Source organism: Oncorhynchus mykiss, chromosome 1 (genome assembly GCF_057628025.1).
Source record: "Oncorhynchus mykiss isolate SJ-2025 chromosome 1, ASM5762802v1, whole genome shotgun sequence".
NCBI lineage: Eukaryota > Metazoa > Chordata > Actinopteri > Salmoniformes > Salmonidae > Oncorhynchus > Oncorhynchus mykiss.
The window spans coordinates 21,246,614-21,268,117 of record NC_143022.1 but is presented as its reverse complement, the minus strand read 5'-3'; the positions used below and the strand labels follow the sequence as shown (position 1 = coordinate 21,268,117).

At 46.8% G+C, this 21,504-nt stretch overlaps 1 protein-coding gene across 2 annotated transcripts in view; it reads right to left on the bottom strand.

The window, feature by feature from the left end:
• LOC110532018 (fibrillin-2-like) overlaps positions 1-21,504 on the bottom strand; it is a 111,149-nt gene that overhangs the window by 78,813 nt on the left and 10,832 nt on the right. For both annotated transcript variants that reach the window (XM_036965331.2, XM_036965390.2), the window contains exons 3-6: positions 16,475-16,557; positions 16,056-16,157; positions 7,391-7,486; positions 7,164-7,259 (exon numbers count right to left, since the gene is read on the bottom strand). In XM_036965331.2, coding sequence (XP_036821226.2) covers positions 7,164-7,259; positions 7,391-7,486; positions 16,056-16,157; positions 16,475-16,557 — 377 coding nt within the window. The remainder of the gene's footprint in view (positions 1-7,163; positions 7,260-7,390; positions 7,487-16,055; positions 16,158-16,474; positions 16,558-21,504) is intronic.

Sequence of the window (21,504 nt, the reverse complement as noted above, 5' to 3'; positions counted from 1 at the left end):
TCCAAACTGCCTCTGGAAGCAACGTCAGCACAAGAACTGTTTGTCGGGAGCTTCATGAAATAGGTTTCCATGGCCGAGCAGCCGCACACAAGCCTAAGATCACCATGCACAATGCCAAGTGTCAGCTGGAGTGGTGTAAAGCTCACCGCCATTGGTTTCTGGAGCAGTAGAAACACATTCTCTGGAGTGATTATTCACGCTTCACCATCACACTTCACGAATCTGAGTTTGGCGGTTGCCAGGAAAACGCCATCTGCCCGAATGCATAGTGCCAACTGTAAAGTTCGGCGGAGGAGGAATGATGGTTTGGGGCTGTTTTTCATGGTTCAGGCTCCTTAGTTCCAGTAAAGGGAAATCTTAACGCTATAGCATACAATGACATTCTAGATGATTCTGTGCTTCCAACTTTGTAGCAACAGTTTGGGGAGGGCTCTTTCCTGTTTCAGCATGACAATGCCCCATGCACAAAGCGAGGTCCATACAGAAATGGTTTGTCGAGATCGGTGTGGAAGAACTTGACTGGCCTGAGTCCTGACCTCAACTCCATTGAACAGCTCTTGTGGCTGAATGGAAGCAAGTCCCTGAAGCAATGTTCCAACATCTAGTGGAAAACATTCCCAGAAGAGTGAGGCTGTTATAGCAACAAAGAGGGGACCATGATTAATGATTAAAAAGAGGGGACCATGATTAAAGCCCATGATTGTGGAATGAGATGTTTGACGAGCAGGTGTCCACATACATTGTGGTGTTTCTGTTACTGTTGTGAACAGCATTATCATCCGGCCCTTAAATCTACTTCCCCTTCAGCTGGAAGTGGCTGTAAGAGGCTGAACCCTTCCTTACGACACTCACCCAAACGTGATGATACACTAGAATGCTTCCCTGTGTAACCCCTGCTTTGAGACTGTGGGAGACTGGGAGGTTTGGGGAAAGTGAGAAAGATAAGCTTAAACGCAGGATAACAATCTCTCTCCAGTGATATTAAATTGGCTTTTGGCACCAGAAAGCTGTGTTGCCTGACTGCTAAGTTAATGGATAACATTCTTTGAAGCAGAAACCACCACTGTGGGTAAATATGCAGGACACACACGACTGTGGAAACTTAAGTGAACACAGAGGGCTCAGTACCGACACAACCCAATTCTTGCTAACCCATTAAAAGAGTACTTTAGGGTCTGTTATCACTCTTTCAATGTCTGTCTGGCAATTATTTTCTTTCCACAGATACAATTACTTATCCTCTCAAGTTCATTCTAAAAACAATTTATACTCTAATTCAGAACAAAATGGACTTATCCTGGGTTCAAGTCTGATTCTGCTTCAGTCATCTTGTCGCAGTGTTGTTTGGCAAGGCAACCATGTGGCATTACTGATTGGAGAAACAGTCAGGCACCCAGGCTTAAAGTCTCTGGACTCTCCATCATTGGTACATTGTGGGGACTCTCACTTCTAGGACGTCAACTGATTTTCCATCAAGCCAGATCAAAGGCTGTCCTTCACTGTGCCTCTTAGGACCATTCACAAATTAATTTACGAGGTCATTTTTTGAGGGCAAATAATTTCAATTTTTTAAAGGGAGAATAATCCAAATATAGTGCCACTATGAAAAGTGGACTCAAAAGCCAGCGTGTGTTTTTAACTTTTCCAATGACACATAAAACATCATTTGGCGATGTCATTAAAACGACATAAAAGGCATAACATGACGATGAGGTAGTTACTGTACTCTACTCATTACAGAGTCACGGATCTCTCTTTCTGGCAGCATGTCCCACTATGCGGTCTCTATGGAGCAAAAAACGTCACACTTTTCTCACTTGAATCCATCCTTCCCTTCCACTGGGGGAGCCGTTGACAGACTACAGGAGGGGGACAGAAATAGCAACACTTCCCCCTTTCCATCCCCTCATCATCGGCCTGATGTCATCATGGGACCAGCTCTCCTGTGTTTTCTTCGCTTGGTTTGTTTGGGCTGGGCTGGCCTTAGCTGGGCTGGGCTGGCCTTAGCTGGGCTGGCCTTAGCTGGGCTGGGCTGGCCTTAGCTGGGCTGGGCTGGCCTTAGCTGGGCTGGGCTGGCCTTAGCTGGGCTGGCCTTAGCTGGGCTGTGCTGGCCTTAGCTGGGCTGGGCTGGCCTTAGCTGGGCTGGCCTTAGCTGGGCTGGGCTGGCCTTAGCTGGGCTGGGCTGGCCTTAGCTGGGCTGGGCTGGCCTTAGCTGGGCTGGGCTGGCCTTAGCTGGGCTGGCCTTAGCTGGGCTGGGCTGGCCTTAGCTGGGCTGGGCTGACTGTGTGGGCCCATAAGAGTAGTAATGTTCACTATTGGATCTGAGCCTGGTTAATGGACGAGAATCACTGAACACATGAGCAAAACAACTCCCCGTGTCAGCGTTTACACAGCTGCTTCGTAATGAAAGGGCTAGGATCTCCAGGCTGCAGAATGGACGGCTACAGGCTGGGGGAGGCTGGGGTTAGGGTTAGGCTGCAGGTTTAGGGAGGCTAGGGTTACGGTTAGGCTGCAGACTGGGGTTAGGCTGCAGGCTGGAGGGTTAGGCTGGGGATGGAGGAGAACTGGGGATGGAGGAGGCTGGGGTTAGGCTGTAGGCTGCAGGGTTAGGCTGGGGATGGAGGAGAACTGGGGATGGAGGAGGCTGGGGTTAGGCTGTAGGCTGCAGGGTTAGGCTGGGGATGGAAGGGGCTGGGGATGGAGAAGGCTGGGGCTGGAGGAGGCTAGGAATGGAGGAGGCAAGGGTTATTCTGTAAACTGGAGGGTTAGGCTGGGGATGGAGGAGGCTGGTGATAGAGGAGGCTGGGGATGGAGGAGGCTAGAGTTAGGGTTATTCTGTAAACTGGAGGGTTAGGCTGGGGATGGAGGAGGCTGGTGATGGAGGAGGCTAAGGATGGAGGAGGCTAGAGTTAGGTATTATTCTGTAAACTGGAGGGTTAGGCTGGGGATGGAGGAGGCTGGTAATGGAGGAGGCTAAGGATGGAGGAGGCTAGAGTTAGGGTTATTCTGTAAGCTGGAGGGTTAGGCTGGGGATGGAGGAGGCTAGAGTTAGGGATTATTCTGTAAACTGGAGGGTTAGGTTTGGGAATGGAGGAGGCTGGGGATGGAGGAGGCTAAGGATGGAGAAGTCTAGAGTTAGGGTTATTCTGTAAACTGGAGGGTTAGGCTGGGGATGGAGGAGGCTGGTGATGGAGGAGGCTAAGGATGGAGAAGGCTAGAGTTAGGGTTATTCTGTAAGCTGGAGGGTTAGGCTGGGGATGGAGGAGGCTGGTGATGGAGGAGGCTAAGGATGGAGGAGTCTAGAGTTAGGGTTATTCTGTAAGCTGGAGGGTTAGGCTGGGGATGGAGGAGGCTGGTAATGGAGGAGGCTAAGGATGGAGGAGTCTAGAGTTAGGGTTATTCTGTAAGCTGGAGGGTTAGGCTGGGGCTGGGGCGTTAGGCTGGGGCTGGAGGAGGCTAAGGATGGAGGAGGCTAAGGATGGAGGAGTCTAGAGTTAGGGTTATTCTGTAAGCTGGAGGGTTAGGCTGAGGATGGAGGAGGCTGGTGATGGAGGAGGCTAAGGATGGAGGAGTCTAGAGTTAGGGTTATTCTGTAAGCTGGAGGGTTAGGCTGGGGATGGAGGAGGCTGGTGATGGAGGAGGCTAAGGATGGAGGAGTCTAGAGTTAGGGTTATTCTGTAAGCTGGAGGGTTAGGCTGGGGCTGGGGCGTTAGGCTGGGGCTGGAGGAGGCTGGGGTTACGGTCATACTGCAGGCTGGAGGGTTAGTGTTAGACTGGGGATGAAGGCAGCTGTGGTTAGGATGCAGGCTGGAGGGTTAGTGTTAGACTGGGGATGAAGGCAGCTGTGGTTAGGATGCAGGCTGGAGGGTTAGTGTTAGACTGGGGATGAAAGCAGCTGTGGTTAGGATGCAGGCTGGAGGGTTAGTGTTAGACTGGGGATGAAGGCAGCTGTGGTTAGGATGCAGGCTGGAGGGTTAGTGTTAGATTAGGGATGGGAAACTCAGCTGATTAGAGAGTTGCCAGAGTGGCTGTCCGTCTGCGCTGTAACTCTACCTTAACCAGACTGTCTGCAACACACACACACATACCTTTCACCAATACTGCTCCTGGGCTCCACACCCCGCCAGAGAAACCCATTATATCTGCAGATTTCACAGACATTAAGTCAACAGGGAAAAACAGCACACCTACTGTAACCATACTGTGCTGTCTAAGCACCTCTGGGCTTGGTTGTATAGTAATACCATAGTACCACTAAATGAAACCCTGGGGCAGCGTGAGTCAAAGGTTTATCGAGGTGGACGTCTTTACAGCCTTCACAGGACAGGATAGTACTAATAATGACATGTACATTCTCACTGAGATGATGGCTGTTGTCTTAAGGAAGTCCTGTATTTATGTGAGAATTAGAGCATATCTTCTTTCTTTGGCTAGATGCTCTGTGGATGATTGAGGAGGAGATGGAGCAACAGTTTTACAGCATCCTCCAAACTACGGCAAGCGAAGACGGAGAGAAAGACCGACGGGGTAATATTTTTACAGGACACAGTGAGGAGCCAGCAGGGGATCTGACAGGTTGGCACCAGACACACACACACACACACACACACACACACACACACACACACACACACACACACACACACACACACACACACACACACAGGGGCGGTGGGTGGGGGGTTTACAGTAGGGCTGCTGGGGTCCGGTAGTCTGCATTTTCTCTTAGCACAGAGACGAGACTGTTTGTGCCTGCCTCTGTGTACACAGCTGGGGAGTCCATTTTGACTTTTACCTCCTGCCCCTCCCTCCTCCCTCGCTCCACTCCTTGTCAGGAAATGTCCACGGCACTCCACAAAGAAACGTTTTTCTGTCATTCCAAGGGCACTTTATTTATTGCCAGATGTCTGCGAAGCTCCCTCTCCCCCAGTGTTGTGTTTTCCAAGAAAACAAGACCCAAGTTGCTTAGGGGGGATGGGGGAGAGTAGAGGGGAGAGAGCAGGGGGAACGGGGGAGAGCAAAGGGGAGAGAGTAGGGGGGGTGGGGGAGAGCAGGTGGAGGCCAGGGGAGAGATCAGGGGGGAGAGTAGAGGGGAGAGAGCAGGGGGAATGGGGGAGAGCAAAGGGGAGAGAGTAGGGGGGGTGAGGGAGAGCAGGGGTGAAGGGGATAGCAGGGGGGAGAGAGCAGGGGGAAGAGCAGGGGGAATGGGGGAGAGCAGGGGTGAAGGGGAGAGCAGGGGGGAGAGAGCAGGTGGAAGAGCAGGGGGAATGGGGGAGAGCAGGGGTGAAGGGGAGAGCAGGGGGGAGAGAGCAGGGGGAAGAGCAGGGGGAATGGGGGAGAGCAGGTGGAGGCCAGGGGAGAGATCAGGGGGGAGAGCAGTGGGAAGAGAGCAAGGGGAATGGGGGAGAGCAAAGGGGAGAGAGTAGGGGGGGTGAGGGAGAGCAGGGGTGAAGGGGAGAGCAGGGGGGAGAGAGCAGGGGGAAGAGCAGGGGGAATGGGGGAGAGCAGGGGTGAAGAGGAGAGCAGGGGGGAGAGAGCAGGGGGAATGGGGGAGAGCAGGGGTGAAGGGGAGAGCAGGGGGGAGAGAGCAGGGGGAAGAGCAGGGGGAATGGGGGAGAGCAGGGGTGAAGGGGAGAGCAGGGGGGAGAGAGCAGGGGGAAGAGCAGGGGGAATGGGGGAGAGCAGGGGTGAAGGGGAGAGCAGGGGGGAGAGAGCAGGGGGAAGAGCAGGGGGAATGGGGGAGAGCAGGTGGAGGCCAGGGGAGAGATCAGGGGGGAGAGCAGTGGGGAGAGAGCAAGGGGAATGGGGGAGAGCAAAGGGGAGAGAGTAGGGGGGGTGAGGGAGAGCAGGGGTGAAGGGGAGAGCAGGGGGGAGAGAGCAGGGGGAAGAGCAGGGGGAATGGGGGAGAGCAGGGGTGAAGAGGAGAGCAGGGGGGAGAGAGCAGGGGGAATGGGGGAGAGCAGGGGTGAAGGGGAGAGCAGGGGGGAGAGAGCAGGGGGAAGAGCAGGGGGAATGGGGGAGAGCAGGGGTGAAGGGGAGAGCAGGGGGGAGAGAGCAGGGGGAAGAGCAGGGGGAATGGGGGAGAGCAGGGGTGAAGGGGAGAGCAGGGGGGAGAGAGCAGGGGGAAGAGCAGGGGGAATGGGGGAGAGCAGGGGGAGGCCAGGGGAGAGATCAGGGGGAGAGCAGTGGGGAGAGAGAAAGGGGAATGGGGGAGAGCAGGGGGAGGTTGGGGGAGAAAATCGCAGATAATTTTCTCCAGAATTGACTGTATTGAAATGACATGAACCCAAATCATACTGAGACATAGTCCCACTGAGACATAGCCCCTCCCCCTAACCATTAATCTCAGCTGTAGTTTCTACAAGAGGGAGTTCACTATCCACAACACTACACAATCCAGATTACAATCCCTGGTTAAGCCCCCACGTGTCTGTCTGTCTGTACTTACTGTATGAAGTCATCCTACAGTCACACTATGTCTAGACTTGAAGTTAATATATGCTTTAATAGGAAATCTCTCGACTCCCCATCATTGGTACATGGAGGGGACTTTCACTTCTAAGACCAAGACTAATTTTCCATCAGGCAAGATCAAACGCTGTCCTTCACTGTTCCTCTTATCTAGACTGATCTGAAGTTCATATATACAGTAGATCAAAGCCTTTAAAGGTCCTGGCTCACAAATGTCCACAATACTGGTTGGTGTGTGATGAGAAAGTTGGGTGTCATGTGTCATGTGTCGTCTCTCAGTCAGAGCCCGAGGGAGGCACTGTTGTGATGTATCTGTCTGTAAGAGGTTTTCAATAAATCTTGAGAACCAATGGATGTTGATAGAAGAAGGTTTCTTTAGTGTTAAATACCAAATCATTTTGGCTATAGTATTTAGTTTAAAAAATAGTATTTTGGCTACAGCCTTCAACCATACACTTCAAACACATTGGTTTTTAACAATAAAGATCAAGAAACATTCCTGTGTCAACTTCCATTTATCCTCCAAGGTTGTTGAATACCTCTGGCATCTCCAGTCTGTTCCTCAGTTGATAATGTCTGTGAGCAGAAACAAGGGTTATGGGATGAACCAGGATCCCGTGTTGATTATGTAGCCACCTATGAGCAGACCCGTGTGATTACAGTAGGAGTGAAGTGGAAATACTGGCTCTTACCTCTCTCGCACTGCGGGCCAGTGAAGCCGTAGACACAGGCACATCTGTTGGGCCCAATACAGCGCCCTCCGTTCTGGCAACCATTCTCACACACAGCTGCAGAGAAGAGAGGGGAAGAGGTGTGTTAGGGTTCTGAAACTAACACACACGCGCACGAACACACACACACACTCATGCCACACATACACACACTAGCCGGGGGAGTGCTGAGTGAAGTAGATACTCACGCTGTCCACAGTGATTGCCGGTGTAACCCTTCTGACAGGAGCAGGAGTCTTCCTGGCAACTGCCTCCGTTCATACACCTGACGTTACAGCTCTGCACTGTGGGACACACACACACACACACACACACACACACACACACACACACACACACACACACACACACACACACACACTGGGGTCAACAGATGCTGCCGGAACAACTTGCCTGTGCTAGCCGAGGACCTCGACTCAACCAGCTGGTGGTCACATACACAAGCAATGACCCCCAGGTGCTTGGTTTAACTTGGAACACCATTACAGTTCAGCTCCATATTTGTGTAACAATGTTGTACAGCTAGGTCTAGTATCAAACGTGTGCCAAGACTAACAGTTCGTCCAATGGAATTGACACTTGGGTACTGACTGTCTTTTACATACTGGTATTTGGGCTCTAAAAGCATTTCAGTTCAACTCAACTATATCAACACTCACTTTGTACTATAACATTTGTAGAGCACTCTTACTGCAATTCTGGGCTGTACTTGTGTAGACTTAATTGTATTAGTATATTGTAGAGCACTTTACTGCCAAACAAGGCCCAGGCAGGCCCCACTCCAGCTACAGTATAATCAAACAGATTGTGGAGGCTATAAGTTGAGCCAGCTGTTTCCTATAGATGGGAATGTGCTGAGAGCTGAAAACCTCAATTCTGGAGGAGCAGCATACTCAGAACTCAAAGCAGCGAGCTTTCGACAGACTGAAAGACAAGAAAAGCCTGCCCGAGACAGATGGACAGGCAGGCAGGCAGACAGATACACAGACAGGCTTGACAGACAGACAAGAAGGCAGGCAGGCTGACAGACAGAATGACAGACTGACAGACAGTATGTTCGGGGGATGTGGGGAGATGTAAAACAGGACCCCCACTGCTCTGCTCTAACCAACCAGATCTGGCAGAGAGCAGCCATCCCAGAGCAGAGTGAGAAGTGTCAGCAGGCTTCAGTTAGGATGAAGCCTAGCCAAACTTGGCTAGCTGAACCGAACAAATGTGCTCGCATACTCCCTTAAAAGAACTTCACTTAAAAACGGGAGAAAAGCGTGTCCATTTTGAGATGCCATAATCAGTATACACTAACTCAAAATAGTCTGAATTAACCTAAGATACAGTGCATTGCGAAAGTATTCGGCCCCCTTGAACTTTGCGACCTTTTGCCACATTTCAGGCTTCAAACATAAATATATTAAACTGTATTTTTTTGTGAAGAATCAACAACAAGTGGGACACAGTCATGAAGTGGAACGACATTTATTGGATATTTCAAACTTTTTTAACAAATCAAAAACTGAAAAATTGGGAGTGCAAAATTATTCAGCCCCTTTACTTTCAGTGCAGCAAACTCTCTCCAGAAGTTCAGTGAGGATCTCGGAATGATCCAATGTTGACCTAAATGACTAATGATGATAAATACAATCCACCTGTGTGTAATCAAGTCTCCGTATAAATGCACCTGCACTGTGATAGTCTCAGAGGTCCGTTAAAAGCGCAGAGAGCATCATGAAGAACAAGGAACACACCAGGCAGGTCCGAGATACTGTTGTGAAGAAGTTTAAAGCCGGATTTGGATACAAAAAGATTTCCCAAGCTTTAAACATCCCAAGGAGCACTGTGCAAGCGATAATATTGAAATGGAAGGAGTATCAGACCACTGCAAATCTACCAAGACCTGGCCGTCCCTCTAAACTTTCAGCTCATACAAGGAGAAGACTGATCAGAGATGCAGCCAAGAGGCCCATGATCACTCTGGATGAACTGCAGAGATCTACAGCTGAGGTGGGAGACTCTGTCCATAGGACAACAATCAGTCGTATATTGCACAAATCTGGCCTTTATGGAAGAGTGGCAAGAAGAAAGCCATTTCTTAAAGATATCCATAAAAAGTGTCGTTTAAAGTTTGCCACAAGCCACCTGGGAGACACACCAAACATGTGGAAGAAGGTGCTCTGGTCAGATGAAACCAAAATTGAACTTTTTGGCAACAATGCAAAACGTTATGTTTGGCGTAAAAGCAACACAGCTCATCACCCTGAACACACCATCCCCACTGTCAAACATGGTGGTGGCAGCATCATGGTTTGGGCCTGCTTTTCTTCAGCAGGGACAGGGAAGATGGTTAAAATTGATGGGAAGATGGATGGAGCCAAATACAGGACCATTCTGGAAGAAAACCTGATGGAGTCTGCAAAAGACCTGAGACTGGGACGGAGATTTGTCTTCCAACAAGACAATGATCCAAAACATAAAGCAAAATCCACAATGGAATGGTTCAAAAATAAACATATCCAGGTGTTAGAATGGCCAAGTCAAAGTCTAGACCTGAATCCAATCGAGAATCTGTGGAAAGAACTGAAAACTGCTGTTCACAAATGCTCTCCATCCAACCTCACTGAGCTCGAGCTGTTTTGCAAGGAGAAATGGGAAAAAATGTCAGTCTCTCGATGTGCAAAACTGATAGAGACATACCCCAAGCGACTTACAGCTGTAATCGCAGCAAAAGGTGGCGCTACAAAGTATTAACTTAAGGGGGCTGAATAATTTTGCACGCCCAATTTTTCAGTTTTTGATTTGTTAAAAAAGTTTGAAATATCCAATTAATGTCGTTCCACTTCATGATTGTGTCCCACTTGTTGTTGATTCTTCACAAAAAAAATACAGTTTTATATCTTTATGTTTGAAGCCTGAAATGTGGCAAAAGGTCGCAAAGTTCAAGGGGGCCGAATACTTTCGCAAGGCACTGTAACTCAAGAAATGTGTAATTTCTGACGTTTTTGCAGAGGAGATCTTAGTAACGTAATTTTATATCTAACTAAGATGTGTGACACAATATTTCTCAATTAAAAAATGAAAACGAGTCGTCTCTCGTTGAATGACAATAAAGACTTTATTGAAGAATCCCTAATGTTGACCAATCACCAACGAAGGGGCGTAGACTTCGGCTCCGAACTTCGGCTTGCCTACAGAAGAAATGGTGTGCCTGAGCAGCAGAAAAAACTCTCACTGAAGTCCAAAATGAACAAAAACGTCACAAAACGTCATCTTACCGTGTTATGGGCTCTTAACCAACCAGGCTATTTTGTTAGTTTTTTCGCATTGTTCGTAACTTGTTTTATACATAATGTTGGTGCTACCGTCTCGTATGACCGAAAAGAGCCTCTGGACATCAGAACTGCGATTTCTCTCCTCAAACTGTACGAAGAGTTGGTCTTCAATGAGTCGGACAGGAGGGACAGACAGAATGACAGATTGACAGACAGTATGTTCGGGGGATGTGGGGAGATGTAAAACAGGACCCCCTCTGTTTTATCTACAATGATTTAACTGATTTGATCTTCAGAAGATGTTATGAATTAAAATTCAATGTTTTCATGTTTTTGTAATTGCAATGTTTAAATCTTATACATTTCCATGAATTCAGACACCTGACCAGGCCCAGATCCCCGTTATTCGATGGAGAAGGAAACTGAGATTTTGCGGAAAGAGATCAGGGTGCCTGCCTTGTGAGGATCAGGAGATGAGTGGCTAATCTGCCCTTGCCTTCTGTCCTGCTAGCTCCTAGTGGCCAGGGACTTGAATCCAGGGAAACTTAAATCAGTTTTACCTCATTTCTATCAGCATGTTAAATGTGCAACCAGAGGGGGTAAAAAATCTAGACCACCTTTACTCCACACACAGAGACGTGTACAAAGCTCTCCCTCGCCCTCCATGTGGCCCTCCATTTAGCACAGACTGGAATATGTTCCAGGATTCTTCTGATGGCATTGAGGAGTGTACCACCTCAGTCACTGGCTTTATTAATAAGTGCATCGAGGACGTCGTCCCCACAGTGACTGTACGTACATGCCCCAACCAGAAGCCATGGATTACAGGCAACATTCGCACTGAGCTAAAGGGTAGAGCTGTCACTTTCAAGGAGCAGAACTCTAACCCGGAAGCTTATAGGAAATCCAGCTATGCCCTCACACAAACCATCAAACAGGCAAAACGTCAATACAGGACTAAGATCGAATTGTACTACACCGGCTTCGAGCCTGCAAACGATTACAGACTATAAAGGGAAGCACAGCCGTGAGCTGCCCAGTGACACAAGCCTACCAGAAAAGCTAAATTACTTCTATGCTTGCTTCGAGGCAAGTAACACCGAAACATACATGAGCGCATCAGTTGTTCTGGACGACTGTGTGATCACGCTCTCCATAGCCGATGTGAGTAAGACCTTTAAACAGGTCAACATTCACAAGGCCGCAGGGCCAGGCGGATTACCAGGACGTGCACTCCGAGCATGCGCTGACCAACTGGGAAGTGTCTTCACTGACATTTTCAACCTCTCCCTGTCTGAGTCTGTAATACCAACATGTTTCAAGCAGACCACCATAGTCCCTGTGCCCAAGAACACTAAGGTAACCTGCCTAAATGACTACCGACCCGTAGCACTCACATCTGTAGCCATGAAGTGCTTTGAAAGGCTGGTCATGGTTCACGTCAACACCATTATCCCAGAAACCCTAGACCCACTCCAATTTGCATACCGCACCAACAGATCCACAGATGATGCCATCTCTATTTTACTCCACACTGCCCTTTCACACCTGCACAAAATTAACACCTATGTGAGAATGCTATTCATTGACTACAGCTCAGCGTTCAACAAAGCTCATTACTAAGCTAAGAATCATGGGACTAAACACCTCCCTCTGCAACTGGATCCTGGAATTCCTGACGGGCCGCCCCCAGGTTTTAAGTGTTTAAGTGTTTAGGTAACAACACATCCGCCATGCTGATCCTCAACACGGGGGCCCCTCAGGGGTGTGTGCTCAGTCCCCTCCTCTACTCCCTGTTCACTCATGACAGGCATGACTCCAACACCATCATTACGTTTGCTCATGACACAACAGTGGTAGGCCTGATCACAGACAATGATGAGACAGCCTATAGGGAGGAGGTGAGACCAGGCCGTGTAGTGCAAGGACAACAACCTCTCCCTCAACGTGATCAAGACAAAGGAGATGATTGTGGACAACAGGAAAAGGAGGACCGAGCACGCCCCCATTCTCATCAACAGGGCTGTAGTGGAGCAGGTTGAGAGCTTCTAGTTCCTTGGCGTCCACATCACCAACAAACTAACATGGTCTATGCACACCAAGACAGTCGTGAAGAGGGCACGACAAAACCTATTCCCCCTCAGGAGACTGAAAAGATTTGGCATGGTTCCTCAGATCCTCAAAATGTTTTTGTAGCAGCACCATCGTGAGAATCCTGACGGGTAGTCATAGACTGTTCTCTGCTAGACTGTTATAGACTGTCCCCCCCCCCCCCTAATTACTGTAATTGATCCCCATTTTTCTTTCTGTCTTTACAGGATGTGATTCCTGAGGTGGTGAGGGGATACAGCATGACTGAATTTCCTGGAAACCTTCTTCACCTACAGTTTCTCTAGAACTTCCAGTTACTGTAAATGACCCAGTAGTAGCGTTCTGACTGACTGTACACAGCTGGTCCAGCTAACGACCATTCTGACCCCAGGCCTGGCTAGCATCTCGTGCAGACACTTGGTGATGGATTAATGTGAATGCCTTTGGACTACAGGTTTATGGGTTTGTGTACAAGTCTATTCTCACTGGACTCAACCTCAGCTCAACCCAGAGCTCCAGGACAGTGGGCCATATTGTTGAACTCCCACAGCATTCAGCCTAATCTCTTCTCAGGCCAACAGGGAAATGAAACATGAAATATGTCAATTCCAGCATGACGTAATCATGCAATGGTTTCACCAAAGCAGAGTACATTTTTCAAATGTCTCTCATCTGTTCCAAAAAAGTGATTCTAGGTCACAAATGGGGAGGATAGGAAGAACATCAGACATGGTTGTAAACTCTAAGTTTACAGAACCTTTGTGTTACAAACCATTCAGGGGCTGGAGGGGTTCATGTGTTTTCTCTTTAACGGGGGGTTGGTGGAAGTGGAGGGGGTGGAAAGGCGGCAAGATGGCCCGTTCCTGTGACCTGTGCCTAAAGCGCCACACATGCTGAACAACAGGTAGGAGGTTGGGGTCCCACAGACCCGGGGAACCACAATGTACCTCTGTGTGGCTGCCCTGTGGGTCGGCCTGCATCCTCCGCATCTGTGTGATTTTTACGGGGGGTTGAGAGAGCACAGGAAACTAGTGGTCGTGGGTCTGAACACTGAAGCACTTTATGACTGTGTTCTGTTCTGTATAGGCTTATACACAGCTCCTGGGAATAGTGACATGTCAACGTCAAGTTCACTATGGAGATGTCAAATACAAGTGCTCATGCTGAAATGTTGACAAACTGTGTCTGAAACGATTCACAGCATCAAGTTTTTCATTGCCGTGCAAATCAATTTGCCTTAAGTAACAGTGTAGTCTGGTGAGTTTGTCTGAATCACATTTCCATCGTTCACTTATGGACTTCAGTAAACACAACTTCATCTGATTAGTAAAGTTAATCAAATAGGGCTGGAGAATCTCCATTCAAATATTTTTGGGGACCAGCTTCATCTGTGGCCCATAGTGTTGAAATTAACTTTGGAAGTGATTAGGGTTTCCAAGGTCTTCAGAACGCTTTCATCTGGGGCTCTTCTGTCTGTGTAATAGATCTATATAATACCACTTCCCCAGAGTTGAGCTGTGCTGAGGCCGTTTGGACCCTGTTAGTTGACAGCTGTTTCTGAGGGACTGTGAGGTAACGGGAATTATAGTTCTGGGAAGAAGTCTGACATGACTGGACTGATCCAGGACACAACTGCTCCACTGGAGACTAGATTATTATGGCCAACGGATATTTATATTGTCTACAATCATTTATTTGTCAGGCACCATGTTGTAACAGGTCTCCCTTAAATATGAGATGGACAATCTCAATGGGATGAACTTTATCAATAAATAATTAATAAATCAAAGTTTACTTGCCTCTGTGACGTCTGGAAATGAACCCACAGCTATATGACTATAGCACGTGTATGGGTTAAGATAGATATAAACAGCTTGATCAAAAACATGTTGCTCATTTCTTCTGAGTAGTTACAACCTCTACATTCCAGATGTGGCCTCTGAGCCATAAAAGTACTATTAATAACCTGACCAATGACTACAGTGTCAGAGACTGGATGTAATTAAAGGGAAGGGAAATGCACAGTATTTACCAAAAACTCTATATAGCTTCTGTTAGTCTGAATTACCCAAAGCAGTATTGCAACATAGGAAGGCCTGAAATTTCTGTAAGGTGTCAAAGTGCTTTGCTTTCCTACTAAAAACAAGCACTGAGACACATAGTGGAAACTGAACACCACATTGAAATAGAGCCACAGGTCAACCTACATTATCAAAACATATGGAGGATTGATTTAGACAGAGCAGGTTTTTATGAAGTATCAAATATAGCTTTATTGGACAGAAAGTCCCCAGCGCTATACTGCTGACCTGTACGAAACCTGTATGAAACAGAGGCCACGCTTTGACAGAGCCATTTCCCAGCACTGGCTGATTGGTGTATTTATGCCATTAGCAGTCATAAACATGACCCTTGACCCCATAAAATCTCCCAGAAGGCCAGAGAGAGAGAACAGTCTTTATTGATAGACACAACTCACAGTGTTGAATTACAATATTTCTGGACCCTTTGCCAAAAATCAGACAAAACAATCTCAGACCTACTATTCTAGTCCTAGTTTATCTGGACAATCCCAATACTGTAAGGCCAGTCTGTAAAAAGCCCATAAACCCCCTGTATGAGAGCAGTGAGTGTGACAATCAGTTCTCTACCACACTATGGGAAGCTCTTGCATCTAGGGCCTCTCTCTCTCTCTCTGAGGGAAATTACTTAATACTGTTTCATACCATTTCCCATCACTTGGCTCGGCTCTGCTGGAGGCCTATCTTGTCTATGGGGGGATGTTAGCCGTTCATACTCTAGTTTTGGGAACTGTTTTCCTAGCACATAAAGCTGGTGTTGGGCCTCTCTGGGGCATCTGACCAATGTGGACTGTGGAGTCGATCCCTGTTTTACACCTCAGGGTCAGACGGGGAGGCCCGCGCTCAGGGCTCAGTGTGCGTGTACTGAAGGCCTGAAGGAGCTAGGCGTGACTGACGAGACTGCCCGGGCCCAGCCGAGCTTGCAACACACTCAGTAAGTGTTGTAGAAGTACTTCTCTAAAGGCTAGGAGCCCCAGCCATGTGTATTAATCCTCCCAAACCCTGTGACCCGGAGACTGCCGTCTGAAGCGGCTGAAAGTTTCAGGCTTAGAAACGGGCCATGTTTGAGAGCATCAAAACCATGGTGCATCATGGGTAAATTGTGACTGATCTACAAATAATATTGAGTAGTTATTTATGATGCAAGGTGATTTGTAGATCAGTCCGTCTCAACTCGCCTTTAAAGTCGGCTGCAATGTCGAACGCGCCCATGAATGCACAGAGTGACCTAGGCAAACTCAATTTGAGATTTAGCAAATTAGAATGGTGATATTGTCATGGAACAGTGGTGCCAACTTGGATTGCTGTACTTTCCAGTTTCTATAGCTGTAGTGGTGCATTGTGTGTGTTAGGTTCTCTTGAGTGGTGTTGGGGTGTATTGGGTGGTTTCTGGTGAATTGCTAGATGTTGTGACTCACCTCCGGCACCGGCCCCACAGCTGGGGGAGAGCTGGCCGCTGCCGCAAGTGCACATGTTGGGTCTGGAGCAGAAGCCATCACCACACGAGTTACGGCAGATTGCTGGGAGGAGAGAGAGAAACAATGTCATATAGATGTCACAGCAACCTCTACACAGCCAGCCGGAAGAGGATGGCTCCCTTCTTGGCCAACTCTTTCAAATCAAATCAAATCAAATGTTAATGGTCACATATGCAGATGTTATTGCGGGTGTAGCGAAATGCTCTGCAGGGTTTTGGCACTTCATTTGTGGGAAACCGCTACACAAATACAATAAGCTTCCATTTGATTTATTGGACTAGCAAAGGCAACCCACAATGACTCAAGTTATTTCGTCATCAACAAATTGATATAATGTTATATAACTTATTAGTACTTACGGACGATACACTGGTTCCCTGCAGGGAGCGTCTTCCAGCCAGGGCAACAGTAGGAGTGGAAGCGAGAGCCACACACATTGGGCCTTCAAAAGGGTAAGACAGGGAAAACAAACTCAGTACTCAAGCCCCGATATAATTTAGGCAAAGTCCTCAACAAATACACGTTGTCATGATTATTTTCAAAGTGCTCAGAGACCCGCTTTCACTCTAAACGGACCCAACGTTGATATGAAGCCTCTCCGAACGGTAGATTTTTTAAATGAGGCTTACACAAAAATACCAGTTTGTTTTCAGTCATACTCAATGTAAACTTCCCAAGAAATATGAGATATTTATAAACACCTTTCTCTAAGCCTCCCTGGTCTCTGGTCTTCTGGCATCCTGCCCGGTACCCCTCCTGGAGTCCAGGTTCTGCCTGCTGATTGGTACCGGGAGTTTTTTATTTTTTATTATTAGACGGAAGGCTGCCCTGACACCTGACACATGTAAGAGTCATCACACAGCTCGGAGTGTGGCTGACTGGTCTGCCAGGTTATCCACAACATCCCCCTGAGGAAACGGCCCAACCACATCTACAGGTCTGTCTCTGGTTTACACATAATGAACCTGGCCTCAAGTACACTAACGGCCATACTGAATTCTCCCAAACTCTTAGTGTCTTCAGAGCCTCTAATGCAGGGGTACTCAACTACTATTTGGTGTGGATGGATATGGTCCTTTATTGGTGCTGTGGTACAGCGTAGTAACAAACATAGTTGTCTATGACTTAGGAAACATGTTGTTATATAAAATGTACATTACATGAGACAAAAAATGGAATTAATTACAACTTCTTTCGAATGTAAATATGTGCAACATTGCATCAACATAGCTGAGGAACAAAAGTGGTTTTATACTTGTCTATGCAAAACAGTGCACTGTGAACTATTGTACATGGACCTTGAATTATTATTATTTATATTTTTTATAAAATAAAGTGTATGTTTTGTGGAACAAAAATAATCATCTGAATGCACAGAACGTCACTGTGGGCCATGCAATATTCATGTTGAGCATCTGTGGGCCATGCAATATTCATGTTGAGTCAATGTGGGCCATGCAATATCAATGTTGAAACACTGTGGGCCATGCAATATTCATGTTGAGTAATTTTGGGACTTGCAATATTCATGTTGAGTCACTGTGGGCCATACAATATTAATGTTGAGTCACTGTGGGCCATGCAAAATTAATGTTGAGTCACTCTGGGACTTGCGATATTCATGTTGAGTCACTGTGGGCCATGTAATATTCATGTTGAGTCATTTTGGGACTTGCAATATTCATGTTGAGTCACTGTGGGCCATGCAATATTCATGTTGAATCATTGTGGGCCATGCAATATTCATGTTGAGTCACTCTGGGACTTGCAATATTGATGTTGAGTCACTGTGGGCCATACAATATTCATGTTGAGTCACTGTGGGCATGGCAATATTCACGTTGAGTCATTTTGGGGACTTGCAATATTCATGTTGAGTCACTGTGGGCCATACAATATTCATGTTGAGTCACTGTGGGCCATGCAATATTCATGTTGAGTCACTGTGGGCCATGCAATATTCATGTTGAGTCACTGTGGGCCATGCAATATTCATGTTGAGTCACTGTGGGCCATGCAATATTCATGTTGCGTCACTGTGGGCCATGCAATATTCATGTTGAATCACTGTGGGCCATACAATATTCATGTTGAGTCACTGTGGGCCACGCAATATTCATGTAGAATCCCTGTGGGCCATGCAATATTCATGTTGAATCACTGTGGGCCATACAATATTCATGTTGGGTCACTGTGGGCCATGCAATATTCATGTTGAGTCACTGTGGGCCATGCAATATTCATGTTGAGTCACTCTGGGACTTGTAATATTCATGTTGAGTCACTATGGGCCATGCAATATTCATGTTGAGTCACTGTGGGCCATGCAATATTCATGTTGAGTCACTGTGGGCCATGCAATATTCATGTTGAATCACTGTGGGCCATACAATATTCATGTTGGGTCACTGTGGGCCATACAATATTCATGTTGAGTCACTGTGGGCCATGCAATATTCATGTTGAGTCACTGTGGGCCATGCAATATTAATGTTGAGTCACTGTGGGCCATGCAATATTCATGTTGAGTCACTGTGGGCCATGCAATATTCATGTTGCGTCACTGTGGGCCATGCAATATTCATGTTGAATCACTGTGGGCCATACAATATTCATGTTGAGTCACTGTGGGCCACGCAATATTCATGTAGAATCCCTGTGGGCCATGCAATATTCATGTTGAATCACTGTGGGCCATACAATATTCATGTTGAGTCACTCTGGGACTTGTAATATTCATGTTGAGTCACTATGGGCCATGCAATATTCATGTTGAGTCACTGTGGGCCATGCAATATTCATGTTGAGTCACTGTGGGCCATGCAATATTCATGTTGAATCACTGTGGGCCATACAATATTCATGTTGGGTCACTGTGGGCCATGCAATATTCATGTTGAGTCACTGTGGGCCATGCAATATTCATGTTGAGTCACTCTGGGACTTGTAATATTCATGTTGAGTCACTCTAGCACTTTCCCTGTATTAATGAGAGAAATTACACTTTCTGTCTCTTGCCAATGCTTTGAACTTTGACACAAATGGAGTGAGAGCCACTCTGAGACACTGGTGCAGGTGTTCATTGGTGGGCTTGGTGCAGTATTTGTTCTGAATAAAGTTAATTGTGGAGAAGGCTGACTCACAGTTGCATGTGGAGCCAAACATGGTCAGGATGTATAGTGCCAGTTTTTTGAGAACAGGGACATCAGCTGCAGGCACCATCTTTCCCCAGAAAGTGACAGGGTCACAATCACCAGCCTGCTCCTTCAAAGTCACATTTTCTTGCAGCTCAATCAACATGTGTAGTGATGCAACATCTACCCATCTGAAGAACTGTTTTGCTTCTTCTGACAACTTTGTCACATTTGTGACCAAGAAGGGGTTCTGGATGAGCAGTAGCAGTTCTCTTCCAACAGTGAAGTCATTAAAGAGAGCCTTGAAGTTATCCATCAACTTCTGGATGAAATCAACATGGTTGGGAACATCTTTGTCTCCCTGCGTTTGCACCAGAAGATTGGGAAAGTGGACATGGTCTCCCTGGAGATCACTCTTGAAAAACTCACATTTCTTCTGGAAAGCACGGACTGCTGTTATCGTATCACACACTGTGTTGACCCATCCCTGCAGCTTCACATTAAGTTGATTACAGTGTGATGTAATGTCTGTCAATAATGCAACTGTTTCCATCTTCTCCTCATCTTCCAAAAACTCAGAAAACTGAGTTGCCTTGTCACTCTTTTGCACCAATAAAAAACTTTCATTTACTCCAAAAGTGTTCCAAAACCCTGCCTTTGCAGAGCCATCTGACATTGTTGTGTAGTAGTAAGTCATCAAAACTGGCATTGGCCTCTGTCAGAATGCCTCATAGCAGACAATGTTGTAGGGATAATGCTGCTCTCAAAAAGTAGAAAAAAGTTTAATCATCGTTGTCATGACCTCAGAATACTATTTTCCAAGACTGGCACACAGGACAGGTTGATGGATGAAGCAGTGATATGATGTCAGGTCCTCTTTCAAACGTGCAACCAGTCCCCTCCCTCTTCCTATCATGGCTGGAGCTCTGTGGTGATGGAGACCTCTGACTTCAGATCTATCCCCCTCTTTGTCAGCATCCATTTGATGGCCTCATGGATATCCTCTCCCCATGTGTGTGCTTCTAGATTTGTTAAGCCCGACATCTCCTCACAGAATTAATTATTTATTTTGTTATCAAATCTGACAAACACCAGAAGCTGTGAATTATCAGTGTTATCTGTTGATTCATCCACAGCTAATGAAATGCATGGCCTCATCAAGTTGTGAAGTTAAATCTTCAGCTAATATTTCAGTTCTCCTCATTCCTGTGGAATCTGACAGTGGGATCTGTATGATATTTTTGTTTACCTTCAAGCAAGGTGTCAGCAACGTCAGACATGCATTATTTTACCATCTCAGCGACTGAAAATTTAAAAAAAAATGTTTTCCCTAAACCCAAGCTATCCTCCATTGCATGTTGTTGGGCTGTCAGGGAATTGACAAGGACTTTGGTGGACCTCTCAAGCGGGGATTTGAGTTGGTTAATCTTGTTTATTCTCATGTTCAGGGGATACTTCTGATCAAATTTACCATGCCTGGTGTCATAATGGCACTTTCCACGAGAGCTACGGACTCACTGCATATCAGACACATCGGTTTGTGCTAGTTGCGGGGAGAATGAATAAATACTGTTCCATCCACTTGTCTTTGAATATACGGTTTTCAGAGTCAACTTTTCTTTTTTTTGAACTAGCCATATTAACAAAGATACTGCTAACTAAGCTCCTTCTATCTCTGATATTTACAGTTGAACCGTAGTCAAATCTTTCTGTTTCTTTCTGCCTCCTTGTCCCAAGGTTCCACTGAGGATATTTGGATTCATGTGATTGGGTAAGAAGCGACCTCTTGTATTTGCATATAACCACGCAATTGGATTAGACGGGGCACTAGTAGAGGTAAGCGTTGCTTCGAGAGAGAGCAGGAAAGAGAGGTTGCTGAGTTAAAGAGACCGCTGAGACCGGTTGAGTTTTTAAAGCTGTCTCAAAATAATGTATTGAATTTATAAAACAAAATGCGATGTTATCCAGTCCGGATTGACCCTTCTCTGGGTTCCAGATCAGTACACCTGTCCTCAGGTTGAGTTTGGCTACTCTAATGCATGGGTGTTAAATATACCAGGCCTGCGAGGGGGTCCAATCTAGCCGCGAGTGGTTTGAAATATACCAACCAATACCAACTCAGTATACTTTATATCCAAAGTGTGTAGAAATGATAATGGACCTACATTCATACAGTTTCTTGACTGTGTCCAGCTCGCTTGCTAATAATCACAGAAAATACCATAGATAGAGGACTATCTGTAGTTTGGATCTTT